Here is a 20,498-nt window from a genome sequence, read left to right as displayed (position 1 = left end):
GCTTCTACTCTATTGTGATCTTTTTTGGACCTGTTACTTAGCATATGAAGTATCCTACCCAACTTTGGTTCACCTGTGAATTTTACAAGCATGCCATCAGTGTCCAAATTTAGATAATTGATTAAGAAGTCAATCAGGCCAGGGATGAAGACAGAGCTCTGGAATGTGCTCTGGAGCCAGAGAGCCTGGGCTTGAATTCCAGTGCTGCCACATTAATAGCTGTGTGATTTTGGGCAAATTACTTCAACATCTTTTTACCTTAGTTTCTTTATCTGTAAAATGGAAATAGTGGTAATACCTGTTTTCAGAGGGCGATGATAAGAATTAAAAGAGTAATTCATGTGAAGTGCTTAGACTACTGCTTGTCATGTTCTGATCAATTGTCTAAACTACTATCATTAATTATTATTTTATAGACCATACTAGGGAAACCCTGGTGGCGTAGTGGTTAAGTGCTACAGCCGCTAACCAAAGGGTTGGCAGTTCGAATCCGCCAGTCGCTCCTTGGAAACTCTATGGGCCAGTTCTACCCTGTCCTATAAGGTCACTATGAGTCGGAGTCAACTCGACGGCACTGGGTTTGGTTTGGTTGGTTTAGACCATACTAGATGCTCATGCTCTTTAACAATATATCCAATTATTGTTGCGTCTCAAGGAGTGATTAAAAAAACCTCTTGCCTTCGAGTTGATTCTGACTCATAGCAACCTTACAGAACAGAGTAGAACTGCCCCATAGGGTTTCCAAGGAATGGCTGATGGATTTGAACTTTTGGTTTGCAGCCGAGCTCTTAAAAGAGTGATTAAGAATGTGCAATTAAACCAAAAAGTTTAGCCTTTTAACAGGAGTATGTTTCGAAAAATGGATATGTAAAATCCAGACCAGATATATATTTATCTGTGGTTTTTCTAAATTAAAAGTTTTTCTTATATACCGATTGGAAACCCTGGTGGCATAGTGGTTAAGTGCTATAGCTGCTAACCAAAAGGTCAGCAGTTCGAATCCGCGCAGCACTCTTTGGAAACTCTTTGGGGCAATTCTACCCTGCCCTATAGGGTTGCTATGAGTAGGACTCGACGACGGCAGTGGGTTTGGTTTTTTTGGTTATTTACTGATTGAGGTGTTGTATAAAATCAAGATGGTCTCATTCTTCCTCTCTCTCAATGTAGGTATGGCATCACAGCTGCAGGTGTTTTCCCCCCCATCAGTGTCGTCCAGTGCCTTCTGCAGTGCGAAGAAACTGAAAATAGAGCCCTCTGGCTGGGATGTGTCAGGACAGGGCAGCAACGACAAATATTATAACCACAGCAAAACCCTCCCAGCCACACAAGGACAAGCCAGCTCCTCTCACCAGGTAGCAAATTTCAACATCCCTGCTTACGACCAGGGCCTCCTTCTCCCAGCTCCTGCCGTGGAGCATATTGTTGTAACAGCCGCGGATAGCTCGGGCAGTGCTGCTACGTCAACCTTCCAAAGCAGCCAGACCCTGACTCACAGGAGCAACGTTTCTTTGCTTGAGCCATATCAAAAATGTGGATTGAAAAGAAAAAGTGAAGAAGTTGACAGCAACGGTAGTGTGCAAATTATAGAAGAACATCCCCCTCTCATGCTGCAAAACAGGACTGTGGTGGGTGCTGCTGCCACGACCACCACTGTGACCACAAAGAGTAGCAGTTCTAGTGGAGAAGGGGATTACCAGCTGGTCCAGCATGAGATCCTTTGTTCTATGACCAACAGCTATGAAGTCTTGGAGTTCCTAGGCCGGGGGACATTTGGACAGGTGGCTAAGTGCTGGAAGCGGAGCACCAAGGAAATTGTGGCTATTAAAATCTTGAAGAACCACCCCTCCTATGCCAGACAAGGACAGATTGAAGTGAGCATCCTTTCCCGCCTAAGCAGTGAAAATGCTGACGAGTATAACTTTGTCCGTTCTTATGAGTGCTTTCAGCATAAGAATCACACCTGCCTTGTGTTTGAGATGCTGGAGCAGAACCTGTATGATTTCCTAAAGCAGAACAAGTTTAGTCCACTGCCACTCAAGTACATCAGGCCAATCTTACAGCAGGTGGCCACAGCCCTGATGAAGCTCAAGAGCCTTGGTCTGATTCATGCTGACCTTAAGCCTGAAAACATAATGCTCGTGGATCCAGTGCGCCAGCCCTACCGAGTGAAGGTCATTGACTTTGGTTCGGCTAGTCATGTTTCCAAAGCTGTGTGCTCAACCTACTTACAGTCACGTTACTACAGGCAAGTGGCAAATAATGAAGAGCGTGTTTTAGACTACAGATCTGTCTTTATAGTTAACACACAATAAATAACAATGGATTTGTTTGTTTACAGATTCCAAGAAAGAAGTAGGACAATATGTTTTAGCTTGTTTCACGTGTGTGGCATTCCCCTACATAACATTCTTATTTTTAAAATTTTATTTAACTGTAGAAAAATTAACTCAGTCTTATTCTGAAGGTTGTTGCTCATTGAATTATACTAGCATCTCTTTCTTTCTTTAGTACCATTATACTATTTCCCATTTTAAATATGTAAAGATGTTTTCTTATTTGTGGTGAATCTAGGCGTATGCTCTTTTTCCCCCAAGCTTATTTCTTGGCAGGTAAAATGTCTTGGGGATAAATCCAGGTTAAACTCTAGCAGCATTTTATTCTTTTACATTTTCTTTCTTGTGTAATAGTAAGACTTGGATTAGATGATTGCTAAGGTCTCTTTCTGTTTTAACATTCTTCAAAATACTTTGAACTTATTTGGCTACACTAGAATGCCCTTGACCCAAGTGTCTTATGCTTTAGTGGTTTATGTTTTTAGATGGATACATCTAACATGGCTGAAGCCCTGGTGGTGTAGTGGTTGAAACAGCTCGGCTGCTAACCAAAAGGTTGGCAGCTCAAATGCACCATCCGCTCCTTGGAAACCCAACGGGACAGATTTACTCTGTCCTATAGGGTCGTTACGAGTCAGAGCCAGCTCAATGGCACCTAACAACAACAACATGGCTGCCTTTTTAATATGTAATAATTATGGGGACAGTACTTAAATGTTGGAATATACAATCTTCTCTGTGCCATAGCCAAGGAACATTACTGAAAGAAGGGAGAAAGCTTTTATTTTTTTTGGCAGGGGGTGCAGAGACAGCTTTTTTTTTTTCTCAGCACATCCTTATTTGTTTTTATCTATTTTTCTGTGACATTTTTCACTTGAGTGAGGTGGGGTAAAGAAACTCTTAAGAGCCTGTGGTTTCTGGTTTCATGTTGCCCTAGGCAACCTTGGCCAATCTGGAGAATCTCCTCTCAATTTATTTATTCATGACTTAGGAGATAAAGGGTCCGACTACATTTGTTTCTGATATTCTTTCTTTGAGTGACTCTGCCACCCTCACATCCATACACACAAACACATTATGTAGGTGCACTGAAGAGGTCAGCTCTGCACCCCGTTCTGAGTGCTGGGGAGGTAAGAGGCAAATAACAGCTGAGGAATGAGGATTTGATCTGCTTTTTCCTTTCTAGATCTTCACTAGTCCACTGCCTACAGATGTTCTTTAACTGTTTGTCCACCCTGTTAGAGACAAAGTGCATTATCCCTTTGTGGTAACAGAAACCAGAAAACCAAACCTGTTGCCGTTGATTCGATTCCAACTGATAGCAACGATGTAGCACAGGTTAGAACTGCCCCACAGAGTTGCCAAGAAGCAGCTGGTGGATTTGAACTACCGACCTTTTGGTTAGCAGCCAAGCTCCTAACCACTGCACTGTCAGGGCTCCAGCAGTTTTAAAATGAAAAAAGAGAGGACTCAGTAATGGGTTTGGTTTTTGTTTCGGTAGGAGCTAAGAATTATTTCATGAAATCATTTTTGATGGATTTTTCTCTCAAAGAGTAAAGAGGGTTTGAGGGATAAATTGCTCTGGCTGCTTAGCTTTCTATAATGTGTAATTCCTTTGACTAATGCTCACTGTTAGGTTGCTGGTCTTTGTACTTTTTCCTTATCCTTGTAATTTAATTGCAGCTGTCATTTGAATAATTTTGGTTTGGTTTTTATTTTGGTTTGCTTAATCCACTGGTTATTACTCTTCCTTTGACTAATGCTCACTGTTAGGTTGCTGGTCTTTGTACTTTTTCCTTATCCTTGTAATTTAATTGCAGCTGTCATTTGAATAATTTTGGTTTGGTTTTTATTTTGGTTTGCTTAATCCACTGGTTATTACTCTTCAACAAAAGCTTCCTGTAAATCCATAGTATTTTAGTTATTAACTATAGGTACAATTTCAGTGGAACTAAGTTTACCCCTTAAAAATGGAACTTCATTCTGTGTATCAGGGTGTGTTCAGTATCCAGGGCTTGACTACATTTAGGATTTAACATCAGTGTTCTGTTCTGTTGCAGTAATACTTGATAATGAGCCTAAGGCAGATGGAATAGCAGCTCAGGCATTCCTTCTTCATCACTAGTTTAATTCACAGTGGATAAGCTTCTTTCATGTTGCTTTGTTGCCTGATTAGAGTCATTAAGTCCTCACCTTCTTGTCTTTCAGAAAACCTCAGTGAAATCCTTTTGGCTGGGGAAGCATTCTGGCTCCAAAGCTAGCCTTCCTCCTACCCTTTTTATTTTACATTACTTCATTTTGCTGATAACATGACAAAATATTATCAGTCGACATAAATTTTTGCTATCCTACTGTCTTTATTGGCCATGAGCATGGCTAAACAAGTCAGGCAGTGGAAAGAATATACATTATTCCCTGGCCCACCCTAAATGTAGACTGATTCCAGAAAACTTACTGTATTTAGGACTTGAGCTGTAGGGACAAAGATTTGCCCTGCTTATAAGCTCGATGGTTTTCCATTCTGAACAAACTAAAACCAAACCAAACCCATTGTTATCAAGTTGATTCCAAATCATAGTGACCCTATAGGACAGGATAGAACCGCCCCATAGGGTTTCCAAGGCTGTAAACCTTTCAGGAAGCGGACAGCCACATCTTTCTCGCATGGAGTGGCTGGGTGGGTTTGAACCGCCAACCATTTGGTTAGCACCTGGGTGCTTTAACCACTTTGCCACCAAGGTTCCTTCTGAACAGACTGGCTGGCCTTTATTTTGATTTGATATCACTTTATTTGTTATGTATGTGAGAACAGGTTCTAGAGAAGGGAAATATTTTTTCAGTTTATCCTAGACAAACAGTCCAGTTTCATCTGACAGTGAAACCACAGTTGGACCTCAGCCACAGATGCAGGAAGTTGTACTTAGGTGTTGTTGAGTCAGTTCCGACTCACAGCAACCCTATGTATGACAGAATGAAACACTGCCCGGTCCTGCGCCATCCTCACAGTCGTTGTTACGCTTGAGCCCGTTGTTGCAGCCACTGTGTCAATCCATCTTGTTGAGAGTCTTACTCTTTTTCTCTGGCCCTGTACTTTCCCGAGCATGATGTCCTTCTCAAGGAACTAATCCCTCCTGATAACATGTCCAAAGTATGTGAGATATACTCTCACCATTCTTGCTTCGCAGAAACTTTCTGAAGTTCATCTTCTGGCACTATATCAGACAGTGTTCCACTGCTAGTCATAAGGTTTTCACTGGCTAATTCTTTTCAGAAGTAGGCCATCGGGTCCTTCTTCCTCGTCTGTCTTAGTCTGGAAGCTCAGCTGAAACCTGTCTGCCACAGGTGACCCTGCTGGTATTTGAATACCGGTGTCATAGCTTCCAGCATCCCAGCAACACGCAAGCCCCCACGGTATGACAAACTGACAGACGTTGGGGGGGGGGGCAGGATGTTAGACTTTATGTAGTATCTTTGATCTGGTAAATATATTCGATGTCTTTGAAATGGAAAAGAAACAAGAGTACTCATGAAAATGACCAGAGAATGATTTATGCTCTGAAGTGATCCTAACCTCAGCTTGCTCTGGGCCCCAGTGAAATAAAGTTTTGACTTTGGAGGACTTTTTCAGTTTAAAGAAGTTTAAAGTTGGGAAATCAAAAAGAGGTAGGATAAGTGATAAGAGCTTGTTTAGTGTTTATTCTTTAAGGATGGGCTGTATGTTCAAAAAGGAGACTTAGCACGTTCAAATTGCAATTAATGCCATTTTTCTAGTGAAGCAAGGGCTGCCAGTTTTGTTTTCTTTTTTCCCGTGCTTCAACAAGTAATCTTTTTTACTGCCTAGTTGTTGTAAGGCTGTCAGAGCCAGAAAAGGACCTAGACTAATACTCTAACTCGGTCTCATTACACAGATGAGTACTACGAGAGTTTCAATGTCTAGGGTTTATATTACGGGATTGAGAAATAATGGAGGCCAAGGGGAAAGATGATAAGAGTAATGAAAATATTTCCAAGAACTATAACCTGAATTCAGAGTTTAAAACATTCAGTCGTCAGTCATGAACCTGCTGTAATGATTCCTTACTGTTCAGCATGAGAGAAAGTAACTCCTTGCTTCCTAGGGGGTTAGGTAAGCCTAACATTTCTAGACTCCAGTGACAGTGAAAAGTCCTCAGTGGACTGAGCAGTCTTATTATTATTTACTGCCTTTATTTACTTATTTATGTGATATTTGCCTTTTTTGTGTGGTAGATGTGTAGAATTGCTGTTTTGAGTGAGCTTTTTCTGAAGTCCTTCGCTGCTTTTGCCATCCCCAAAACAGGGTGAGACCAAGTGGAAAAACTGATTCTTTTCCAGCTAATCTTAAGTTTGTTTTTTTGAATGGGGACTGGGAGCTGGAATTAGTACTTTTCTTCATTTCCCTAAAGCTTTAAGCTTTAGAAGCCCAACAATTATTGATATTATTGCTACCTTCTTAAAGAAATAAGTTATTGCCTGGCCTGGTCACTCCCTGTGACCTACCTTTTGGACTTTAAAATGCTTTCCTAGTATGGTGGGAGTGGCAAAATCAACCGGTCGCTCTCCAATTGATGCTTGGGAACATTCTAAGCCCAGTTTTTGTTTTGGCACAAAACCGTTTGCATTCTCCCTGCCAGCTATTTTTGGCACTGTCATGAACTTGGAAATGAATGATTCTGCTCACTGAGAGTAGAAAATTTTGTTCCTTTTCAATTTTAGAGAAGCTTTTATGTTGTTTCTGGGTACTCTTGCACTCTAATTTATTAATGCTCCTACCATACTTAGGCTGTTTTAAAAACATGCCATACTAGTGGCATTTAATTGAACTCTGAAATTCAGCAGTACTGTGTGTGCCCCTAGCCACCTAAAACAGGAATATCACTTTTGAAGATTGTTTCTTTGGCTAGCAAATCCACAGTTTACATAAAATAGTACAAAAACTGATGATGTTGATAGTTCTACTTACGGCTTTAAAATAATGTAAATCTGAACAGGCCTGGGATCTTCTGCTGTTACAAACCTTTATTCTAATGAGCATTCTGGCTGTGCTTCTTTCCAAGGATGAGGAAAGCTTCTAGGTTCTGTGGTGTCCCCCAATTTACCCAGTCCTCTAAGGGCAACTATTCATATTTAATTACTTGGGCAGGATATCCTTATTTAGAGAAATACCTTATACCCCCTCTCCCTCAATCCTTGTCCCCCGCTCCCCAAAAAGGCAGCAGTAAGCACATGTTACTTGATGATAAAGTTTGGGAAACCTAGTAGACATTCCATGAGGAGACACTGCCAGTTAGATGGCTCTTCATTGAGGGACCTACTGTTCCATTTGTTGTTGATGTTAGGTGCCACCAATTCAGTTCCGACCCATAACAACCGTATGTGCAACAGAACAAAACACTGCCCGGTCCTGCGCCATCCTCAACGATCTTTGCTATGCTTGAGCCCATTGTTGCAGCCACTGTGTCATTCCATCTTATCCAGGGTCTTCCCCTTTTTTGCTGGCCCTGTACTTTACCAAGCATGATGTGCTTCTCCAAGGACTTGTCCCTCCTGGCAACATGTCTAATGTATTTGAGATGAGGTCTCGCCATCCTTACTTCTAATGAGCATTCTGGCTGTACTTCTTCCAGGACATATTTGTTCATTCTTCTGGCAGTCCCTGGTATAGTCAGTATTCTTGGCCAACACCGTAATTCAAAGGCATCAATTCTTCTTCAGTCTTCTTTATTCATTGTCCAGCTTTTGCATGCATATGAGGTGATCGAAACTATCATGGCTTGGGTCAGGAACACCTTAGTCCTCAAAGTGACATCTTTGTTTTTCAACACTTTAAAGAGGTCTTTTGCAGCAGATTTGCCCAGTGCAGTACTTTGATTTCTTAACAGCTGCTTCCGTGGACGTTGATTGTGGATCCAAATAAAATGAAATCCTTGACAACTTCAACCTTTTCTCCGTTTTATCATGATGTTGCTTTTTGGTCCAGTTGTGAGGATTTTTGTTTTCTTTATGTTGAGGTGTAATCCATACTGAAGGCTATGGTCTTTGATCTTCATCAGTAAGTGCTTCAAGTCCTTTTCACTTTCAGCAAGCAAGGTTGTGTCATCTGCATAATGCAGGTTGTTAATGAGTCTTCCTCCAATCCTGATGCCCCATTCTTCATATAGTCCAGCTTCTGGGATTATTTACTTAGCATACAGATTGAATAAGTACGGTGAAAGGATACAACCCAGATACAAACCTTTCTTGATTTTAAACCATGCAATATCCCCTTGTTCTGTTAAACAGCTGCCTCTTGGTCTAAGTATGGGTTCTTCACGAATGCAATTAACTGTTCTGGAATTCTCATTCTTTGCATTGTTATCCATAATTTGTTATGATCCATACAGTCAAATGCCTTTGCATAGTCAGTAAAACACATGTAAATGACTTTTGGTATTTTCTGCTTTTAGCCAGGATCCATCTGATCTCAGCAGTGATATCACTTGTTCTACCTCCTCTTCTGAATTTGGCTTAAATTTCTGGCAGCTCCCTGTTGATGTACTATTCCCTGGCAATGCACCCGCTTTTGAATGATCTTTAGCAAAATTTTACTTGCATGCGATATTAATGATATTGTTTGATAATTTCCATATTCTCTTGGATCACCTTTCTTTGGAATGGTCACAAATATGGATCTCTTCCAGTCAACTAGTCAGTTTGTAGTCTTCCAGATTTCTTGGCATAGATGAGTGAGCACTTCCAGTGCTGCATCCATTTGTTGAAACGTCTCACTTGGTATTCTGTCAGTTCCTGGAGCCTTGTTTTTCGCCAATGCCTTCGGTGCATCTTGGACTTCTTCCTTCTATGCCTTTGGTTCTTGATCATGTGCTACCTCCTGAAATGGTTGAATGTCAACCAATTCTTTTTGGTACAGTGACTCTGTATATTCTTTCCATCTTCTTTTTTGCTTCTTCCTGAGCCATTCAGTATTTTGCCCATAGAATCTTTCGACACTGCAACTGAAGGCTTAAATTTTTTCTTCATTTCTTTCAGCTTGAGAAATGCTAAGTATGTTCTTTTTTGGTTTTCTAACTCCAGGTCTTTGCACATTTTATTGTAATACTTTGTCTTCTTGAGCTGCCCTTTGAAATCTTCTGTTCAGCTCTTTTACTTCATCATTACTTCAATTTGCTTTAGCTGCCCTACATTCAGGAGCAAGTTCCTGTTAAATGAGGGGCCTGCACTAGATGATCTTGGAATTTCCTTACAGATCTAAATTCTATGACCTGTAAGAAGGAAAGGAAATTTTTTAGAGAAGACGATAAAGTGTTAAAGACCTTAGATCCTGGAGCCAGATGTCCTGGACTATGTCTTTTAGTAATTGTGTGACCTTAGGCAAGTTACTTCACCTCTCAATGCCCAGTTTCTTTATCTGTATAATGGATATAATGCTTTATTACATAGAATTGAAAAGACAACATTATTTGTGTACCACTAAGAAAGTTAAGACACTGCCGTTGGACTAAATTATACCATCGTTTGTAAGAATCATCTTAATTTCAGAGATGTTAAATTGTGCATTTTAGACTTGATGATATACCATTGTAATGTGGTAAGGATTAAATGACTTGACATTTATAAATAATTTAGAACAGTGTATGGCACATGTGGAAACCCTGGTGGTGTAGTGGTTAAATGCTACGGCTGCTAACTAAGGTCGGCAGTTCAAATCTGCCAGGCGCTCCTTGGAAACTCTATGGGGCAATTCTACTCTGTCCTCTAGGGTTGCTATGAGTCGGAATCAACTCAACGGCAGTGGGTTTTGGTGGGTGGCACATATTAAGAACTGCGTTTAAGTGTCATCTATAATTGATGTTAGTTTTGCCTGTTACTGTTATCATCCCCTTTTGAACCCATTTGTTTATTAACTTTAGTCACAATTTATAAAATACCCATGTATACCATCATACCAAATAGATTTATATATTTGGGTGTATACTTAAGTTTTACTTACTGAGAGACAGTATGATATACTCCAGAACCAGATTGTCACAGTTCAGATTCTAGCTCTGCCACTTACCAGCTGTGTAATTTGGGAAAAATTATTTAATCTCTTTTCCTCAGTTTCCACCTCTATAAATGGGTAACAATTATACTTTAAATGTGTCATACATATAAAGCTCTTAGTTTATGGTATTACCATAGTCTTTTCTTTGTGGTTGCTTAGGGTTGTATATCTCACTTGGAGCATTAATGGAAATTAATATTTGCAAAATCGTAGAAAGAGTCAAAGTTCTAAAATAATGGTAAATATAACAATAGTTATTATCATATCTAACACTTAAATAGGACTTACTGTGTGCCAGGCCTGTTCTAAAAACCTTAATATATTTATTTACTTAAACTTCACAACAACCCTAAGAGGTAGGTTCTCTTATTGTTTCCATTTTATAGATGAAGAATCTGAGGCATAGAGATACGAAGTAATTTGCCTGTAGCTATAATATAAATAATGAAATTGGGATTCCTATCTTGACAGGCTGGGTCTAGAGTCTGTGCTGTCAAATACCACATCTCTTCAGGGGGCATTTCTTTCACAAAGGAGTATTTATTAACCAAGCCCTTTAATTAATTTTATTTTCACAGTTAAAGAGGTGTTAAGAATTTTATCGGTAGTCTATGACTGTAATTCCAAAGTTCAGAAAGCTCTCAAAACTTAGAAGTGTTTTCCTAAATTTGGTATAAACTCATTTATTGGCAAGACTTGACTTCGACCAATATAAGGCTATTTAAAGTATTTAGCCAACTTATTGTGACTGTATGTGTTTTGTTGCAGAAATATTAATCTGTTTGATTATGGGGTGATGCCCAAATTCCAGAGCCCTGGTGGTGCAGTGGTTAAGCATTTGGCTTCTAACCAAAAGATCAGCGGTTCAAATCTACCAGCTGCTCCTTGGAAACCCTATGGGGCTGTTCTACTCTGACCTTTAGGGCTGTTATGAGTCAAAATTGATTCGATGGCAATGGGCTTAGTTTTTTTTTTTTTTTTTGCCCCCAAATCCATTGGGATGATTATACAGTATACGGTTTCTGTACTATATTACCTCTCTGGAATTAAAAATATTCTGAATTCCGAACACATCTGGCCCTGAGAGTTTGGGATGAAATACTGTATACCAGAGATTGTTTTTAGTATCATTAAATAAATGTACCTTTAACTGGTACTAAAACAGGACTTGGTCAACATAGTTAATTTCCCAAAATGTTTATTTTTTATATCATATTTTTATTTTTGCTAGAGCTCCTGAAATTATTCTTGGATTACCATTTTGTGAAGCTATTGATATGTGGTCTCTGGGCTGTGTGATAGCCGAGCTGTTCCTGGGATGGCCTCTTTATCCTGGTGCTTCAGAATATGACCAGGTAAGAGCATTTGTTTGGATGCAACTAGAAAGCAAGTATTTACTAGTGAAAGAGATTTTAGAGGAAGAGAAGTACTAGTGAAGTTAGGTACCAGAGAAAGAATAGTTCAGTTACAAAGAATTTTTTAAAGAATGATTTAATTTTCTCTACCTGCTTCTTGGTCTGAAGTTATGTTTATAATTCTATAATTTGAAAAATTATTGTATTTTTTTATTATTCCAGATTGGTACTTTTCCAGCTCTGGAGTGATTTATTGGAGGCTTAGCTTTGGTTAATTAATGTATCTTGTGAGTTAAGGTAGGAAAGAGAAATAAGATGAAGAGTTGGAATTTTAAGAATGAATGAGGCTTTTCTACTCTGTCCTGTAGAGTCATTATGAATCGCAGTTGACTCCGTGGTAACTGGTTTTGGTTTTATGTATGGCACACACTCTGTCAATCTGAAACACGTTAGGTCCCAGAAACTATGATGTGTATTGAGTCCTTGTTAAATAGGATTTAGGAGGGAAATCATCTGAGTTGTAAAGTATTTTAATAAATGATCTGTGTCCCAAAAGATACAAGCTTAGGAGAAGATATGCTACAGTTTCCTAAGGAGTTGCTCCATCAAGGGAAAAAGTGTCACCATGGAAGTTAATTGTAAATTTTCACTTTTTGTTCTTTGAAAAAAAATGGTTCTCCCAAATAGGCTTTAAGCTCCTTGGGGGCAGGGACTGTTTCATTCCACCAGTGTGTCCTCAGCTCCTGACACTGTGTCTGGCACATAGTAGGTACACAAGTATATTTTTGAAGAAATAAATGGTTAGTTACCTGGAATAATTAGAAAATGAGCAGTGTTTTTCCCTATTCAGTCTAGAATTTGACACCTCGCTCCATCGTAGAGTAGATGTAGTATTTATCAGCTTCCAAAAATTTCACTTTTTGGGCTTGGTTTTTTTGTTTTTAATTGTACTTTAGATGAAGGTTTACAGAACAAACGTTTCTCATTAAACAGTTAGTACACATACTGTTGTATAACATTGGTTAACAACCCCACAACATGTCAACACTCTCCTGTCTCAACCTTGGGTTCCCTATTACCAGCTTTCCTGTCCCCTCCTGCCTTCTAGTCCTTGCCCCTGGGCTGGTGTGCCCCTTTAGTCTTGTTTTGTTTTATGGGCCAATCCAATCTTTAGGTGAAGGTGAACCTCAGGAGTGACTTCATTACTGACCTGAAAGGGTTTCCGGGGGCCATCCTCTCAGGGTTTCTCCAGTCTCTGTCAAGCCAGCAAGTCTGGTCTTTCTTCTTGAGTTAGAATTTTGTTCTACGTTTTTCTCCAGCTCTGTCCAAGACCCTCTATTGTGATCCCTTTCAGAGTAGTCAGTGTTGGTAGCCGGGCACCACCTAGTTGTGCTGGACTCAGTCTGGTGGAGGCGGTGGTACATGTAGTCCATTAGTCCTTTAGGCTAATCTTTCCCTTGTATTTTTAGTTTCTTCATTCTTCCTTGCTCCCGAAGGGGTGAGACCAGTGGAGCATCCTAGATGGCTGCTCACAGGCTTTTAAGACCCCAGGTGCTACTCACCAAAGTAGAATGTAGAACATTTTCTTTGTGAACTATGTCATGCCAATTGAGGTAAATGTTCCCTGAGACCATGGTCCCTACAGCCCTCAGCCCTAGCAGTTCAGTCCGTCAGGGAGTTTGGATGTGTCTGTGGAGCTTCCACGACCTTGCCTTGTGCAGGTTGTGCTGGCTTCCCCAGTATTGTGTACTGTCTTACCCTTCGCCAAAGTTACCACTTACCTATTGTCTATTCAGTGTTTTTCCATCCCCACCCCTCCCTTCTCTGGTAACCATCAAAGCATTCCTTTTTATGTGTAAACCTTTTCATGAGTTTTTACAGTAGTGGTTTCATGCAATATTTGTCCTTTTGTGATTGACTTAATTTCACTCAGTATAATGTCCTCCAGATTCATCCGTGTTAAGAGGTGCTTCACAGATTCACTGTTGTTCTTTATCATTATGTAATACTCCGTTGCATGTATGTACCGTGTTTGTTTATCCATTCATCTGTTGATGGGCATCTAGGTTGTTACCATCTTTTTGCTATTGTGAACGATGCTGCAATGAACATGGGTGTACAGAAGCACACATTAGCCATCAGAGCAATGATATCGTCACATTATCTCTACACTTGTGAGAAGAAAGTGGAAAGGGCAAATAACTTCTTAGTATTATTGTTAAAATAGTTTTGACTTCATAGACCCCCTGAAAGGGTTGTGGCACTTTCCAGGGGTCCCCAAACCACACTTTGAAAACTGCTGACCTACTATATAGTAGGTGTTCAATAAATGTTGAATGAACGAACATGGTACTATCTCTCTACTGATGTGGGGATGGGGAAGCTAGACAGTTTAAAATTAAGTGTTAAATTCTGTGGTATGAGAGAGAAGCTTTGTAGCAATTTAGAGAAGGTGAAACTGACAAGAGCTAGAGTAGCCAAAGAAGAAAGGTTTGAGGAAGATTTTTTCTAATCTTTCTAATTTGATATTAAAAAACAAAATAAACAAGGAAAATACCTTGCATAAAAATGATTTTGTTGGAAACTATTCTGTTCTATCCTAGATATCTCCTTAAATTTTTGAACTTCGTGTCAGGAGTCTACAAAAAAACAAAAAAGATTACATGCAAAGTTTTCAAAACTAGATTTTCATTGTAAATAGCGGATGTAGTAACAACGAAGCTACTGTATAGATACTTGAGAATTGCTTGTGAGCGGGTTACTATGTATATGTTTACAGATAAATTTCAGTGGTATTGATTAAAGAGTTAATTTCTTTACAATATTCTTCTCTTTTGCTAGAGATAATGTTTTAATGTAAAATCTTTAATGGTTTCCTTTTTCACTCCAAATTGATGTGTTGATGGTTTTGATGTTTCAGATTCGTTACATTTCACAAACACAAGGTCTGCCAGCAGAATATCTTCTCAGTGCTGGGACAAAAACTACCAGGTTTTTCAACAGAGATCCTAATTTGGGGTACCCACTCTGGAGGCTAAAGGTCTGTCTTCCCAACTGTACTACCCATTCCTGCCGCCTGTCCCCCCGCCCCATGTACACTTTTGCATTCAAAGTTTCATTAACTTCTTGAGGTGGGGAGGGAAAAGGAGAGGAGGAAGCTATGTTTGTGGGAGGAAATATTTTGAAAATTATTTCATTGTACCCATTCGACCTCATCCTTAGTTAAAAAACAAAATAAAACAAGTGCTGGTTCACTTGGCTGCAGCTTTTTGTGTGTATTTTGATCAGCAGCTGAGAGGGGGTGTAGAGAGTAATGCTTACCATTAAGTGCTATGAGGAACTGGAGTAATTTAGTAATGACTGTTTTTTTGAAACTTCTCAATAAACATGACAAAACTCAACATATTTTTCTAACTGCCCACATTAATGCCTTATATGTTTCCTTGAAACAAATGCCAACTTTTTATTTCTGACCCTGCTCCTTTAATTTGAGAAATCTCTGAGTAATTTGATAACCCTGTGGCTCTCTGCCTTTTGAGCCTGTTGTACACTTAGCGTTTGAAATATCAGTTCATTTGAAAGTAGCTTTAAGAGAAAAATGGTAATGTTACTTCTTACCTGACATTCTTCAGGAGCTGTGCTGTATCAGTGTGTTACACGTTTGTTTATCACTTAAAAGGGTGGCCAGATTAGCAAGGTCATTTGTCTCCACTGGAGGATTTTTTGGTTGTAAATTACTTCCATGTTTGCCATCTGTGGTTGACAAGGTGACAACACTAGTTTCTTTGTGTTCTGTCTTTAATATAAAGTGTGAAAATAATATACAGGTGGAATTTTTTTTTTAATCTCATTTATAGACACCTGAAGAGCATGAATTAGAGACTGGAATAAAATCAAAAGAAGCTCGGAAGTACATTTTTAATTGCTTAGATGACATGGCTCAGGTGAGCATGGAAAGTTTCTGAAACCAAGACATTTGTGTATCTTTTTAATCAGAGACATAATTCCATTGGCTATAGTAATGACAGATTTAATCTGTTATCTTTCTAGTATATTTTCTCAGTTTTTACAGAAAAAATGCGTTAATATCCTGCCATGTAGTAAAAGAATATTTAAATCCTAACAAAAGATGCTTTCAGACATATATGTTCTCCCGTGTTTTTGCTTAACTGACCTTGTTTCATGTCAGTATTTTGAAATCTTGTCTCATTTTTTCTACTAAGTAAATACTTACATAAGAGCTAACTTTTTTTGAGTACTTACTATGTTTTAAACTTTGTTTAAACACCTTACATTTACTGTGTCATGTAATCTTTTCAATAATAGAGACTTTTATATTTAAATAACAACAGTCACTTTTGTTTAACTTGTTTGCTTCCAAATCTTGAATAAAAATAACTTATTTGGCTTTATTCTACCAAAAAATTTAAGTGAAGATTTTAATTATGCACCATAAGAAGTGCTTCTTCCTATGGAAATGATTATACTGTAATAAAAAGAATTTCCTCAGGTTTCTCTCTTAATTAGCCTTTAGTTTGGAGAGGGAGAAGATACTTAGTTTTAGCATTAAAGCTTAAGTGGTAAAGTATGTAATATTTCTCAATTTTTCTTGGAAAGGTGAATATGTCTACAGACTTAGAAGGAACAGACATGTTGGCAGAGAAGGCGGATAGAAGAGAATACATTGATCTGTTAAAAAAAATGCTAACAATTGATGCAGATAAAAGAATTACTCCCCTGAAAACTCTTAACCATCAATTTGTGACAATGACTCACCTTCTGGATTTTCCACATAGCAATCAGTGAGTATGGTATAGTTCGGGGCATTTTGCCCTGATACGGCTCTCAGTTGGGATGCCATCTTATAGTAAAACGGAGTACCAATTTTAGCCTTGTATATTTCGCTTGGAGCCCTGGTGGTGCAGTAGTTAAGAGTTTGGCTGCTAACCAAGAGGTCTGCAGTTTGACTCCACCGGTCTCCCTGAAAACTCCCTGGGGCGGTTCTACTCTGTCCTGTAGGGCTGCTATGAATTGAAATCAACTCAGCAGCAATGGGTTTGGTTTTTTTGGTATATTTGGCTCATTGATGCTTTTCCTTCTTGTGAGATTAAAAATTGGATGTGTTGTTTTCCTTTTTATGGTTATACGAAAACTCTTAATTCATTTTATCTGAGAGTACTTAGGGGGGAAAAATAACTTTGATCCATGTTCATTGTGAGTTATTTGCTGTTTGTGTAAATCTAGCAGTCATTTCAGTGAATCTTCAATCTCTTTTTCAGTGTGAAGTCCTGTTTCCAGAACATGGAGATCTGCAAGCGGAGGGTTCACATGTATGATACAGTGAGTCAGATCAAGAGCCCGTTCACTACGCATGTTGCCCCCAATACAAGCACAAATCTAACCATGAGCTTCAGCAACCAGCTCAATACAGTTCACAATCAGGTATTCGGTCAATGTTTTTTGAAATTCAAGGCTAGGAAGGATAGCATAAAGAAACTAGTAAGAGTACAGTGTGAGGTAAAGGAACCAGTCTTTTGCTTTCATAGTTTTGTTGCTTTTAAAAGAATTATTTACTTGGCAAAAGTGATGGAAAGCCAGGGTAAACTGATAGACACTATTAAAAGATCATTATTAATGCCTGCTGCTCACATGCTGGTAAAAGTTAAGTACAAAGGCCTACCTATGGCCTCTTAGTCTTAATGCCATTAAATAAATGGAACCTATCATACTACTGACTACTATACTGCTGTTAGTTGCACTGACTTAAGCCAAAAGGCTCTCTTTCTCCTTGTTAAGAAAAAAATTTTATGTCTCATAACATGTGTTAAAGGGTGTTTCCAGTAATTAACTGTAAGAGGTGATTTTGCATTTGTTTGCTAACCAGGGATATTTATATTTAAGCATGTTTCTAAAAAAGTAAGCTTGCCAATTTTTTAGCTAGATCTTTTACAATGGTAAGCATGTAAGTAAGATTTGGTGGAATCTAACTTTCAAGAACTTTTTACACAGAAAGAGTTCGGGGCGTATATAGCCTCAGGTAGTACAGGACTTTTTTTTTGTTCTTTGTTTGCTTATTTGATCTTATAATATGCCTTTAATTTAGGGATTGGGAAATCCTAATTTCTGAAGCAGGAAGTTATTTCAAAAAAAGCTAACATGTTTTTTTAAACTCATAAGTTTTTGTGGATAGATTCTGTTTATGTAAAAATACTGTTATTTCTACTTTATACCGGTATATAAATATAATCTTTTTGTTTTTAGGCCAGCGTTCTAGCTTCTAGTTCTACTGCAGCAGCTGCTACTCTTTCTCTGGCTAATTCAGATGTCTCACTGCTGAACTACCAGTCTGCTTTGTACCCATCATCTGCAGCGCCAGTTCCTGGAGTTGCCCAGCAGGGTGTTTCCTTGCAGCCTGGAACCACCCAGATTTGCACTCAGACAGATCCATTCCAACAAACGTTTATAGTATGTCCACCTGCTTTTCAAAGTAAGTGGGGAAGCTCCTGTATTATACGGCATTCTCTCAGACGTACCTGATTTAGGGAAATCCTTATTTTAGGCCTCTAGTTAAGTTCTTACCTTTGACAAATTTCAACTCTTTCTCTGAAAATGAAAGTAAAATTAGCTGGTATCACAAAGTGGGTTTCTGCTTTTTATATTAGTTATTTGTCTAATTATAATGCTCCCTGACACTTCGTTGGAGTTTAATATTTCCTTAATTGAACTGCCTAATATCAGTTTTCTTGCCCATTGAGGCCTTGTACCAATGTCATATATCTCATGTAAGTTTATATCTGTCAATATGCAGACTATATACATCCTGAAAAAATTTGTTGTAAACAGAATTTTTGCATATTCAATCTTATTTCTCATATTACTCCACTTAAAGTAAAAATACGTGTTCCAAATAAAAGGCAATTGTATTCTAGACTGTAGATATCATACTTAAAAATGTAGAAACCTCGTAAGTCACACTCAGAGAAATAAAGATCATTCTCTAAGCGGAAAGGCTTGTGTGGGGAAGGCGTTAGGGTTATCTGCTTTGGCTTATGAATTGTATTGTTCCTTGCAAGCTCCCATCAACAGAGGAACAAAGTAGCTGAAAAAGGAGGCGCTGTCTCCATGTGTTACAATAAGATTATAATTTTCACATTCCTGTCCTTCCTCATTTTCCTACTGTTGTACTGGAAATCCAGTCCAGTGCTTTTTTTTCTGAAATATGGAAAATATATATTTTTTGATTTGGTGAGCCATTCAAGTGGCTAAATTATTTTAAGGAAATTTCCTGACAACACACTTGACTTCCGCAATAGGAAGTTAGTGTCAGCACCTGTGGCAATAAACTTGTGGCAAGAAACCAGGCTTCTCATAGCACTTTACATAGAAGTGGGTAGCATTTTTATCTTTTTACTTCAGTTACTTATTGTGACTCTTTTGTTTGTTTGGTTTCTGACAGAGTCGGTGCAAGCAGAAGGAAAAGAGGGGCTAGGGGAGACTGAAAGATTACCGGGAGGACAGGAGAGCAATAGCGATGTAAACCAGGGAGAAACCACAGGGAGAGCGGAGGAGCAGATTCCAAACCTGTAAATGCAAATTAAGCCTCATGTACCAAATTATTTTCTGCATATGCTTCATAATAGTAAATTCTATACTTCGAGTTATACGTTGAGTTATGCTTCTACTAAATTTAGCAAACTAGCCTCTCCTCCCCCCTTTTCCAAAATATGTATTTCATTGGGATAGGTTTCAGATGTGCAACTCTGAAGTTTGCTGCTGCTTCTTGGGTGATACTTAAGAAATGAGACAGGAGTACTTTTGAATTCATTTAACGAAACAAAATATAAACAGAAGAGATAGAGGGAAAAAAGTAGGATATCCCCTTTTGGTATAATTAAGTAAGTGTAAGCATTGGGATTTTTTTTTCCCCCTAACTAGACAGTCTGAATAGTCTGAGACACTAGGTAGAGCAAAGTTTTAAATTTCCAAATAAAAGGGAGTTTTAAAATTAAGATGATTTATGTTATCTGATATGTATTACTCAATGTCAGATACAGTTCTAAGTGCTTTTTACATGTATTAACTTCTCACAAAAACTCTAGGAGGTAGCTAATGTCATTATCCCCAATTTATAGATGAGAAAACTATACACAATTCTTCATCTGCCCAAAGTATTATAGTGAGTTACTGGCAGAACAATGATTTAAACCCAGGCAGTGGGGTCCATAGCTTATGTATTTTTAAGGGTTATTCTGTACTGCCTATTAGTATTTAGTCTCCGGTAGCTGTAAGAGGTTTTCGATTGCTTTGCCAGCTGCAGCCATATGCTGGTTTCTGCCCAACGGTCCTTTATTCCAGGTTGCCCACTTTTCTTTCACCATCTGCTCTTTTGTAAAATACCTGTATACCTAGAGGAGGATAGACTGTCACCAGCTAGGCAGTTTTATGTTTCTTTCCATACTTAAAGTTTCTTTTTTTTTAAATTGTGGTAGAGTATGTATTACAAAACATTTGCCATTTCAACCATTCTTGTGTATAATTCAGTAATATTAATTACGTTCACCATGTTGTACAGCCATCACCACTACTTTGTTTAATGGTCTGTGAGTATGTATCTTTTTTTTTTTGAGACCGTAGTGGCATAGTGGTTAAGTGCTGCGGCTGCTAACCAAAAGGTCGGCAGTTTGAATCCACCAGGTGCTCCTTGGAAACGGGGAGTTCTACTCTGTCCTATAGGGTTGCTATGAGTTG

At 38.7% G+C, this 20,498-nt stretch overlaps 1 protein-coding gene across 3 annotated transcripts in view; it reads left to right on the top strand.

Annotated features, from left to right (window-relative positions):
* HIPK1 (homeodomain interacting protein kinase 1) overlaps nucleotides 1-20,498 on the top strand; it is a 50,898-nt gene that overhangs the window by 10,904 nt on the left and 19,496 nt on the right. For all 3 annotated transcript variants that reach the window (XM_064282393.1, XM_003409596.4, XM_064282394.1), the window contains exons 2-8: nucleotides 1,168-2,245; nucleotides 11,627-11,750; nucleotides 14,671-14,790; nucleotides 15,608-15,694; nucleotides 16,368-16,552; nucleotides 17,030-17,192; nucleotides 18,012-18,237. In XM_064282393.1, the coding sequence (XP_064138463.1) occupies nucleotides 1,170-2,245; nucleotides 11,627-11,750; nucleotides 14,671-14,790; nucleotides 15,608-15,694; nucleotides 16,368-16,552; nucleotides 17,030-17,192; nucleotides 18,012-18,237 (1,981 nt within the window). In that variant the 5' untranslated portion in view covers nucleotides 1,168-1,169. The remainder of the gene's footprint in view (nucleotides 1-1,167; nucleotides 2,246-11,626; nucleotides 11,751-14,670; nucleotides 14,791-15,607; nucleotides 15,695-16,367; nucleotides 16,553-17,029; nucleotides 17,193-18,011; nucleotides 18,238-20,498) is intronic.

This window comes from Loxodonta africana, chromosome 3 (assembly GCF_030014295.1).
Source record: "Loxodonta africana isolate mLoxAfr1 chromosome 3, mLoxAfr1.hap2, whole genome shotgun sequence".
Lineage (NCBI taxonomy): Eukaryota > Metazoa > Chordata > Mammalia > Proboscidea > Elephantidae > Loxodonta > Loxodonta africana.
Note: the sequence above shows the minus strand (reverse complement) of the source record. Positions and strands in the feature narration are given on the sequence as shown.